This window comes from Pempheris klunzingeri, chromosome 2 (assembly GCF_042242105.1).
Source record: "Pempheris klunzingeri isolate RE-2024b chromosome 2, fPemKlu1.hap1, whole genome shotgun sequence".
Lineage (NCBI taxonomy): Eukaryota > Metazoa > Chordata > Actinopteri > Acropomatiformes > Pempheridae > Pempheris > Pempheris klunzingeri.
This window is the reverse complement of record NC_092013.1, coordinates 25,280,184-25,292,281: the sequence shown is the minus strand read 5'-3', so window position 1 is coordinate 25,292,281 and position 12,098 is coordinate 25,280,184. Positions and strand designations below refer to the sequence as shown.

At 40.8% G+C, this 12,098-nt stretch overlaps 1 protein-coding gene across 1 annotated transcript; it reads left to right on the top strand.

Annotated features, from left to right (window-relative positions):
• The first annotated feature begins 1,100 nt into the window (after positions 1-1,100).
• On the top strand, positions 1,101-4,798 carry rbm15b (RNA binding motif protein 15B). Its single transcript, XM_070843457.1, has one exon. It carries the CDS (start codon positions 1,303-1,305, stop codon positions 3,820-3,822), a length of 2,520 nt encoding a protein of 839 aa, XP_070699558.1. The 5' UTR covers positions 1,101-1,302; the 3' UTR covers positions 3,823-4,798.
• The last annotated feature ends 7,300 nt before the right edge of the window (positions 4,799-12,098 follow it).

Below are 12,098 nucleotides of genomic sequence, written 5' to 3'. Positions count from 1 at the left end.
GCAAGCCTAATGGCTTGGTTAATGTTACAGTTAGGGGGCTAAACTATTAGCATCATTCAACATAGCCGCTCATTGCCTGTTTTCACGGTAAATCTAGGCACACAACACATGTATAAGAATGTAATGTAACATTACATTAATGACACCAAAGCTATGCTTCAGGAGCAACTTGGGGTTCAGTGTCTTACTCAAGGACACTTCAACATGTGGACTGGAGGAGTGAACAGCTGATCTTACCTGCTCTACCTCTGGCTGAAAACAGATTTTTTTGGGGTATCCGCAAATGGCCTACCCTCAATGCCCCTGCCCCCATATAACCCTACACTAGAAAGAGAATAAATATAAGAATGTGAACATAAAATAATTTAAATTTGTTTTAAATTCATAGCTCACAGTAACAAATCATACAAAATATATTTATTTAGGCCTAATTTATTAATGTAGCTATTACTAATCTAATGATGGCTATATAATGATATATCAAAGTATATAGATATATAAAGTATATAGTGACTATTTTACTTGGTTTAAGAAAAAAAATTAGGACTCTTGATAGAAAGACTCAGATGGAGAGCTTTTGCAGCATAGAGATAACATTTGTGGATATATGGTATCAAAATGATCACATAGGTGAGATGTGTAGGGATGTCTCCAATTCATTTGGAAGCATATTTCTTGATGGGTCCTGTTTCATCAACATTGGAGTGGAGGGCTTGAGCGAGCGCAGTGTCAAGTGATGCTCTTTGTGAGGAGTGGTGACAGGTAGGGTGCATGTGCATCTACATTTGTAGAGCAGCTCATAGGAACGCCCTCCCTCTGAAAGGACCTGAAATGGGCCAAAGTCTAGAAGACTAAGGACTAGATTCTCATAAGCCTGAAAACAGCCAAGAGGAGGCACAGAAGTCTAGTTTTCTCTCAGATCGCCTCCATGGCAATATGCTGAAAGGGTTTTTAAACACACCAAAAATAAACTGTCTTTAAAAAGATCCATAAAAAAACGTGACACGTCATTACGGCCGTCCAGATGCGTCACCGCAGTGTCCGCCCACCAAAGAGAAAGCGCACATTCCTATTGTCCAAGATGGCGACGTAGGTGCAGATCCTCTGATGCTGACATGTTTTTAAACGAGTTTATCCTTTCATTTCGATATATATTTAAGTATTCAGCGCTCAAAGTTGTAGGGTTTCTTTGCTGAAATTCTCGTCAGCCGCGTTATTTTGGCTAGCACCCTTGGAATTCGCTTCCCAGGCTGGATTCCCGTTGCAGGCAAAGAAAAGTTTGAGCTCCATCATCCTTTGAAAATGAAGAGGCAGGCCGGGAGAGAGACTAGTCCGTCCAGGTCCGTCGTTAAACGGATACGGGAAAGGGAACGAGAGAGTTCGCGGAGAGAGGAGCTCCCACCGCCGCCGCTGGCTCTGCTCCTGGCTGAGAGCCGGGGATATCACCGACGCAGTCGAAGCAGGGAGCGAGAGAAGACGCGGATCCGGGAGGAGCGGGCGGCTGCCTTGGAGCTCCACCACCGACATGAGCTTAGTCTCCTTGGTCGTCCGCCACTACGGACCACGGCGGCGGAGCTTCCCGCCGCCAGGCCGGGAACTCTGGAGTACAAAACACTGCTCATCAGCAACCTCGGCTCCCAGGTCGCGGACGAGGACGTGGAGGACGCACTGTTTCATGAGTTCAAAAAGTTCGGAGACGTCAGCGTGAAATTGTCGCACACGCCGGAGCTGGGCCGGATCGCCTACGTGAATTTTCGGCATCCGGAGGACGCCAAGGAGGCCAGGCACGCCAAATCCTCCAGATTAGTTTTGGGTGACCGACAGCTTAAAATTGAACCCATGTATGTTAGGAGGCGGAGTGTCACGCCGCCAGACGTTGGTTATTTGCCCCTACACGCACCGTACCCCTACAGACAGCGCTCCCTCTCCCCTCCGGGCCCTGGTGTGAACATTCGAGACCTCAGAGCGAGACATTATGCCTTAGAGACCCTGGGTCTTAGCAGAGAGAGGGAGAGGCTGCTGGATTATTATGGCATGTTGGATGAGAGGGGCCGGCCCTATGGATTTCCTCCTATGCCAGTTGTGGAGGACTTAAAACCTGAGGATGATCAGAGGGCGACCAGTAACCTTTTTATTGGAAATCTGGATGGTAATGTTACAGAAGCAGAACTAAGGAGGGGTTTTGACAAGTATGGCATCATTGAGGATGTTGTAATTAAACGCCCAGCTCGCGGACAGGGTGGGGCATATGCCTTTGTGAAGTTTCAGAACCTAGACATGGCCCACAGGGCCAAAGTGGCCATGCAGGGACGGTTGATTGGTGGCAATCCAATAAAAATTGGCTATGGCAAAGCTAATCCAACCACACGCCTCTGGGTGGGTGGTCTTGGGCCTGGTAACTCCCTTGCTGCCCTTGCTCGGGAATTTGACCGCTTTGGAAGTATAAGGAATATTGACTATGTTAAGGGGGACAGTTTTGCTTACATTCAATATGAAAGTTTGGATGCTGCTCAGGCTGCCTGTGGCCAAATGAGGGGGTTCCCGTTAGGTGGGCCTGAGCGGCGTCTGAGAGTTGACTTTGCTAAAGTTGAGGAGACCCCTTCTCGACCTTTTCCTCCTGGTTACCAGCCCCCTGTCGCACCCCCTTCTCACTATGACCTCCTTGGTGAGACCTACAGCCGCCATCACAGCCTGGAACGAGAGCTGAGGGGAGCCAGAGATCGCTCATCGCCGCCCTCCCACAGCCTTCTCTCCCAGAGGGATAGAGAGCGGGCCCTGCTTGAGAGAGACTTCCCAACCAGCCCCACCCGTAGTTTAGAGAGGAGAGCAGGGGGAGTGGAGGCTTTTGGTAGGAGTGGGAGAACAGTAAGGAGCCGCAGCAGGAGCAGGGAGCGGTGGCTGAAAGAGAGGGAGGAGAGGAGGAGTAGGAGGAGGAGCAGGAGCAGGAGTCTATCCACTGACAGGCAGACTGAGGAGAGGGAGAAGGAGAGGGGAAGGTCAAGGGTTCGAGGTCCGGGTGGAGCTGTGTCTCCCGATGTGAGCCCAGACAGAGCACGGGTTCGAGCTCCCGACTCCACCACAGAACCAAGACACCACTCCCCTGACAGTGGTGCAGGGGGGCGCCACCCTATCATCAACGAAGAAGATCCAGCATCTGGCCGCCATCATAGCAAGAGGTGCTCCAGTGAGCATCTCAACAATCATCACCATCGAAATAATGAGGTCATTGCCATCAGCTCTCCTGTGATCCACATGGACACACACACGTCATCCTCACCGAGCACACTGTTGGAGTTCTCCCAGGCCTCACTTTCCAAAATGTGGCAGGGATTCTTTGCTCTGAAGAACAGCAGTTTTCCCACAGACCTATACATGCTGGAGGGCAGCTCCTCATTCTTTAACACTGTGATGAAGGACAGCCTGAAGCTGCAGAGTCAGAACCATCCCAGTCAGCTGAAGATTGCCCAGAGGCTTCGCATGGATCAGACCCGACTTGATGAGGTGGCGCGTCGTGTAAAACTCGGACGACCTGATGGGTTTGCCATCCTGTTGGCTCTTCAGGGCCCCATCGACCGCCAGGCCCCTGCCCCTGAGCCAGGGCTGCAGGTGCGCTTGCTTCGCCACTTGGTGACCTACCTGCGGAACAAGGAAGCAGCTGGAGTCGTGAGCCTCCCTGCTGCAAAAGAAGGGGGTCCTGGGGCGATGCTGTATGCCTTTCCTCCTGGAGACTTCTCACAACAGTACCTGCAGGCTGCCAAAAGGACTGTGGGTAATCTGGAGGAGGAGCACATGGTTATTGTAATTGTCACTGACACTAATTGATTACACTGAACAGTACATGTATGTACACTTAAAGGCACACACTAACAAAGAGTGAGCTGAGAGGAAACCTGCTTTGTGACTACAAATACTTCCATGTTGTTTTTATTGTTTTATTCAGTATCTTTTAAATGAAACAGAAAAGTACACTAATTCTCTCTGTACACTATTCCTCATTTATTACTCCCTCCCTCTCTCTGATGTGCAATTGGTTGTCACATTCATAAGGCAGATAACAATTTTACATCAAGGGTTTCTGGGGAGTGGAGTGTTCAAATGACCTGTGATAACAAACAGGAGAGAGGATGTAAATGTATAGGTCTGCTGCACATACAGGCAGTACTGTCACTTTTGTTCTATAAGCTGTAACAAACAACACTAAATCTGAGGGATTTTACTCACATTTATTTTTGTTTTCCTTTATTGGAATTTAGAAAGTTGTTCTTGTATATCCATTATACCTTGGACTGATAGGCTTTATACAAAGTCATTGTACTGTATACTCAATGGATAAGTGATGCCAGCAGAGTCTTGTTCAGGCTACTCCTATACTGGCCACAACTTGCAGGTTGAGACTGTTGTGATGCATTGTAATGTTGAAAGCACCAGTAGACACAAAAGTGAATTTCCTGACCCGTCCCTGCAATTGTATATTTTACATAGTGTTTTATCAGTCATTCCAGTTTCTTTAAAGGGTGTGTGTCTGTTATTGCATGCAAGAAAATGAAAAAAGGTATATTTTGTCTGTCTAAAAATGTATGCTTCCCTGTCAGTAAACTTGTCGTTACTTGAGATGTTTGAGTTTACTAGCGATACATGTTCAGTTGTCATACTGGTATGAGGTCTGACCACAGTACTGGTTTTAAACTGTTTACCAACTTTATTTCAATTTAAATACATCAGTCCATCCCTCTTATCTATCCATGCATCTCTTCTTTTCATCTATCACTTTAAATTCAGATTGATCATCTCAGCCTTGCTTCTGTCTGTTAATGCAAACACTAGGAATTTTTAGTTGAATAAAACGATGAAGTATTTGGGAAATCAGAACTGATGAGCTTCAAGTAGATGCATCAACTCAAAATTTACCTCTAGAAATATACAACACGTGTGCGGTAATTTCATTCATTCTCACCTCAGGCATTTCCAAATTCTTTTTGAACATCTCAGAGATTTGTTTTCAGCACTAATCTCTTCGTGTTTACTGAACTGTCCCTGATTTAGGTTTTCTCACTTCGGTGTTCAGTGTACGTTTGTGCAAAGAGAATATTTTAGAAACAAGAACACTTACTTAAATTTTAATCTTTTTCTCACCTAGATGGTAATGAATGAAATATTAGAGTGTGAAATTAAAACGTGTTAATTTTTCTACTCACTAAAGGTTCATGAAAACGAGACTGAACACAGTAGCTGCTCAGTGAACATTGTTATTCATTCCAGCACGGTTACATGTATGTTAAGACGAGGGCTTCAGCTAATGATTTATTTTCATTGATTAATCTATTGATAATTTTCTCGATTAATCAATTAGCTGTGATGTCAGAAAATGATCAGAAATGTTGATCACTCTTTCCCAGAGCTGAAGGCAATTTCCTCAAATGTTTTGTTTTATAAGATAATCAGTTTACTGTCTGTACTAAAGAAACCAGAAAATATTCATATTTGAGAAGCTGAAATCAGAATTTGGACATCTTAAGAAATAACTAGAAACCAATTAATAGCTGACAACTAATTGATTAATTGACTAATGCAGCTTTGTAAAAGCTACAAAGTTTTTTCAAATTTAGCGGTAAACACTACTGAATGATTTGAGGACTAATCATGAATTAGGTGACATGTCAGACTGAAACTTAACGTATTTTAATTTCTACCCCTTCTACCATTACCACTTACAATTGAGTCAAGATGACTTGATGAAAACTACAGAGCTTTTAAGTTGTCTGCAGTTTACAACAGCAAAGCAACTCAAAGTGCACACAAAATAAACTAAAAAAAAGCAGAAGAATCCCAGTGCAGTGAAGTGCAAAAACTAAATGCTGTCTTTCCAGGTTTAGTTTGGACACTAGGGACCTGTCCCTAGATTCCAGCTGGCCTGATCTAGACCATCTTAATGTCTATGTTAAAACTTACATCTGAGTCTCAATTAATGGACTAATTGTTAAGATTTGACGAAGACTTGGCTCTTGTGTGGAGGCCCAAAGAAGTTCTATGCGTAATATACAGGAAAAAAGTAAATATGGAAGCAATACTATCTAGACGGAGACACTGAAATATTAATTTTCATTGTTTTATTCTGTTCTATCAAACAAATGTTAATACCACATGCTGTGTTAGTAACTACCAGTGGTGGAAAGTGGCCAAGTACAATTTTGGGATGTTTATATTTCACTTGAGTATTTACATTTTATGCTACGTAATACTTCTACCCAACTATATTTCAGAGGGAAATATTGTATTAGCATATTTAGCAATTTTTGTTACTGAAACACAGGATTAACCTGTAGAAACATTTATCTTTCAGTGAAAAAAATCAAGTAATTCTAGCCTGTAATTGTGTTTCAAGTTTTCCTTTGTAATAAAAAAGTGAGACATCTGCCACTGTAGTAGAAATATTTCAATCTGTTTTCAACATGCAGCAGCAACAGTGCAGCCTTATTCTTATTGTTTCTTGATTCAAGACACAGGCTCTCCTTTCTAGTTTCTTTAAAACAAGATGGCATTAAAACAGGTCGAAATATTTTCACTGCACTACAACATAAGGTTTTAGGACTCAGTGACAGACAGAAGTGCCTTGGTAAGATTTGTAAGGTTTTTACAGGGAAGAAGGGCTCGGTGCTTTAATCATTGAAATCAATTCCAACTGAACAAACTACAACAAAAATGCTACTCATGCATTAATACCTCACTGATTACAATGCTATATATAATAACTATGAAAGGAGCTCTCAAATGCAGTTGCTGTTAATACTTTCATACTGGTTCTTTTACTTAAGTTGAACGCAGAGTCCTGCATGTAATGCAGTAATTTTAAATGGTAAAGGATTTAAGTTCCACCACTAGTAGCTACTATTTTCACAGATGGCTTGACAAAATGGTCTGTTGCCACCCTACTTTTAAGACAGAAGGGTTCTTCTTTGTTGTTAATGCCACTGCATGAGTTATGGTGTTTTTTCTTAGTCTGAAAGTTGCTCAGTCCAACAGTTATGGATCCCTGGCATGAATGTTTATGATTTAATAAATTGTGAAAAGAGTTACGTTCTTAAGAAAACTGACGTGGAGAGGTTGTAACTGTGAGGATGGCTAGCCAGAGAAGCTTGTGCTCCTAAATCCCAGTCAGAGAGCCACTTAAAAAGATATTATGTAACACGTAAACTGTTGCTGAATGTTCATCATGACCAATCATATAAGTATACTAGTGTTCCAAAGAAAATCAAATAAAAATATCAGCTATCAGCAGAAACTACAAGTTGTGAATTCACTTCCCTTTTTCTGTCTCATGTAAACTCGTGGTGTGCTGTGTTACAATTGATAATGTTTCACAGACCAGGTGGAGTCAGATCCACGACCAGTTTTTGTACATAGATTCCCTCTTTGGTTTGTTTTTGTGTCGACATAGAAACATGCATTCTGTATTGGAAAAAAAATGTATTAAACATTTTATGCTCTTTCTAAGACTGGAAGGCGTCTCATATATTTTCTGTCCATTATAAGGTATTCTTATACAGTTGCTCATGAGTTTACATACCCTGGCAGAATTTGTGAAATATTGGCCATTTTTTGGAAAATATGACTGATCATGCAGAAAACTTTTATTTAGAGATAGCGGTCAGGTGAAGCCATTTATTATCACATAATAAAGTGTGCCCTTTTTAAATCATAATGATAACTGAAATCACCCAAATGATTTACATACATGATCAAAAGTTTACATACCCTTAGTTCTTTATACTGTGTATTGCCCCCTTTCGCATCAATGATGGCTTGCAGTCTTTTGTGATAGTTGTGGATGAGGCCCTTTATTTTCTCAGGTGGTAAAGCTGTCCATTCTTCTTGGCAAAAAGCCTCCAAGTCCTGTAAATTCTTGGGCTGTCTTACATGAACTGCATATTTGAGATATACCCAAAGTGGCTCAATGATATTGAGGTCAGGAGACTGATGGCCACTCCAGAACCATCACTTGTTTCTGCTGTAGCCACTGAAGGGTGGACTTGGCTTTGTGTTTTGGATCATTGTCATGATGGAAAGTCCAAGTGCGTCCCATGTGCAGCTTCCAGGCCGACGAATGCAAATTGTCTTCCAATATTATCTGATAACATGCTGCATACATCTTGCCCTCAATTTTGACTAAATTCCCTGTGCTCACACTGACTATTTATACACAGACACTAATTACAATCAAACAAGTCACAGGTGTGGACACTTACCCCTAATCGCCATTTAAACCTGTGTGTGTCAACCTGTGTGAATATTATCAGGCCAAACATTCAAGGGTATGAAAACTTTTGATCAGGGCCATTTGTTTGATTTCAGTTATCATTATGATTTAAAAAGGGCACACATAATTATGTGATAATAAATGGCTTCATCTGACCACTATCTCTAAATAAAAGAAAAGTTTTCTGCATGATCAGTCATATTTTCCAAAAAATTATTATTTCACAAATTCTGCCAGGGTATGTAAACTTATGAGCACAACTATACATGCAGTGTTTGAAATATAAACCTGTACAGTTTATTGAGATTAGAAGTTTAATGTCTTACATCATATCTGCTAATTATTTAGCCTGCGGGCCATTCATAGTATTTTCCAAATGTGCCATGTGAGTGGATTACATATGCATATTTTTGGACCAATAGAACACAATATCTGGAAACATGTCACTTTTATTCAGTGGTGGAAGCAGTACTCAGATCCTTTGCATAAGTAACAATACTACTTCCTAGCGAATCAAGTACAATATATTGTAAAATGGATTTGCCAATATCCCATGGATAGATGGGATAACTATATTCTCAAAACATCTCACTATCAGATTTACCTTTACTCCGTCAGACAAGATCCCTGTTTTAAGAATACTGTAATCTCTACAACTCTGACAGCCTGGTGGAAAGTCGTCAAGATTTTAAACTCAGCACATACACCTAGTAAATACACTCCTATTTGGCACAACCCTGACTTCCAACTCCATGAAACCCCTCATCACATGGGCACAAAAAGGCATCACACACTTTCACCACCTATTTCAAAACAAGCAGTTCATAGTTTTTCACAGATCTCATACAGAAGCACGGACTTGGAAGACACCAAGTAAATCCATAACAAAAACAAAAGTTAAAATAATGTATACCTAATATAACATAACTCTTGAACCCATAACTCAACTGACAAATTAGACTAACCTCTAGACTCTACAGATTTTTATTAACCTAAAATAATTCATTAACACTCCCATCAGCCAGCTGGAATAAAGACCTAACCATCTCTCCCTGAATTAATGAAAATATTTTTACCGATACAAACCTACAGCTAATCCAATATAAAATCATCCACCGAACACACATCATTCAGTACAAAATTATTTCCACGCACTCTGGGCTTGCCATCCAGTTCACTCTTTTTGGAATTCAGTAACAGAAAAACTCCCTCCATCCCCACAGCTCTGCTTGCTCAGAGACACTCAAGTTATTAGTATACCCAACAAATATAAAAACAGCTTGCTCACTTCTCTAACTTTTGCCAAATAACAATTATTTTCTACTGGAAATAAAAAAAAATCAATTCATATTAACCATTTGACCAACCTCCTCTCAGAATACATATCTATGGAAAAAAATCACTCCTCACAATAACAATACATAATAGCCTTTGAGGAAAGATGGTCCCCAGTCCACCTTGGGGCTGGGCTCATGCCACACACATTCCCACATTCCTACACACACATAGCTTTTCATAGCACAGAGCTGCACTAACTAATGGTTTCATTACTAATTAAATAGTTTATTCTCTTTATGGTTTGTTGATTTGTCTGTACGACTCTGTGTCTGTCTCAGTTTCCCGAACTTCAAGGTGACATTTTTCAACATTTTAAGGTGTATTATTTGGTCTGACCGGCGGGCCGGGGCCCATAGGTATTCACTTTACTATAACATTAAACTGACATACCATTCCAGTCACACATTGACTTACATAATCATTTGCACGGACACACCCACACACAAAAACACACTCACACATACACACACACACACTAATTTATTTACTTGCTGTTATTGTCATTATTAATGATGACAGTAATATCACATCTCTCCCTGCCACATACTCTATACTCTTCACTCACATATTTAGCTCTCCAGGATCAATAAACACAGAATTCAATGCCTCTCATACACCCACACGTGCACACACACTCTACCCACAAATACCCTTATCTAACCTAACCTAATCTAATATCTAATCTCTATCATTACATATATATATACTGCAACTACTTTATGTTTTTGTCTGTTTCTCTGTCCATTATGTTTCTTGCTTTTCTCCTATGTCACTAAAATTCTAATTCTTTTTAGTGATATATTGGACAATCTGATCTCTTTGGGATTCAAACAGTAACCATTCACATTTTAGCGTAAACTGTTAATCTGCAGTGAATGATTGTCTGTCTCTTTGTGCCAGCCCTGTGATTGACTGGCAACCAGTCCAGGGTGTACCCAGCCTCCCGCCCAAAGTTAGCTGGGATTGGCTCCAGCCCCCTTGCAACCCTGAGGGATATATAGGCAACGGATGGATGGTTGTTAATCTGCAAAGTGCCTGACTGAAACTGTCAGATAAAAAAAACTGGAAGTACGATGTAGCAGAAAATCAAAATACTTTAGGAAGTACTTCAAGATTGCCCTTATTTACAGTTCTTAGATAAAAGTGAGTGAATTACTTTCTCCAATTTCGAGATCCACACATTTCCATCTCTATGTGGGCTGTATTTCCTGTTAAATTACATTGGGCAGTATGAACTTTCTGAGTGATTTCTTAATTGCTTCTTGTTTCTGTGAATATTTTCTTTCACGGTTTACTTTAGAGATCAGAGAGGCACTGTAGTAACTGTAAACGTTTCCATGCATGAAGTAAGGTCACAGCAGCAAATGTTGTGGGACATTTAAGCAGTAAAACTAAAAACTATAGTTACAAACTTGACAGGACAGAAGAAACTCTCTGGGGAAACAGAAATAAACTTTTAGCCTCTGAAATAGTTTTTTAGACTGCTCTGATGGAGCTCAGGATTTATTAGGAGGATGCAGCTTTACTCCAGTCTCTAATAATAGTTGCTTATTGTTTCTGACGTCGGAATGTAAATTTTTATGACCCGACCCACTGCAATCTGTGCATGCATCGGCGAGTGATTGTGAACTAGGAGCTACTTAGGTAGCTACTTAAGTAGCTTTTTAACACTTGTAAACAACTGTTATTGTTTTTGGTTTGGGGAATGTGTCAGTGGGAGATTTGGTACTTTTATGTTGCGCCCCCTAGATGTAACAATTAACAGCAAAATGCACATAAGATATCAAAGCAGTCACTACGTAAAATGGCCCCTCTCAGACTGTTATGTCCCCCCTTAAGTTCCCGAACGATAATATGTATAGTTTTAATCTTATACACGCAAGATAATAATTTGTCATTATTTTGGGCAACTAAATAAAAAAAATGTTTAGAGGTCAAATTAGCAACATAACTGAAAACACATTATCGCATATGACCATCCATTTTGATTAATTTGTCCTTCCATCCTCCTGAGACCCAGCAATTCATTTATGTCCTTTGTACAGGACATGCATTATAGCCATTTAAGTTAAGCACCATTTATGCAGTCTGTTAAAATCTACTGTACTGTCAAGAGGACATCCTGGGCTTTCTAGTGATGTCAAACTTGTGGGGGTGTGGCCATCAGAGCACATGAACTTTCTTTTCAAAATGGCTAGAATCTCACCGTCCACATTTTATGGCATCAAGGGAGGTAAATAATACATTTTTGCAGATATCATGTTTCTCTTGAAAATAATCAAATTGATTCTTCAATATAAGAGTTTTATCCTCAGTTTAGTAAGATTTCACAAATGTACAGTAATTTTAACACTTTGAAAACACAACTTTTATTCAGTGTCCTTTGTAGTGGACAGCAGGACTAACTACCTATGTGTTCAATCAATTTCCATACTCCAGGAAGCAGAGCGCTGAGTGAGGCAGAAAGGATTTTACTCAGAATTGTGGAAGGAGAGTCAGAAGATGA

What these genes read in the sequence shown, in the direction of transcription:
- rbm15b (XM_070843457.1), top strand. Translation starts at nt 1,303, where the DNA reads ATGAAGAGGCAGGCCGGGAGAGAGACTAGTCCGTCCAGGTCCGTCGTT.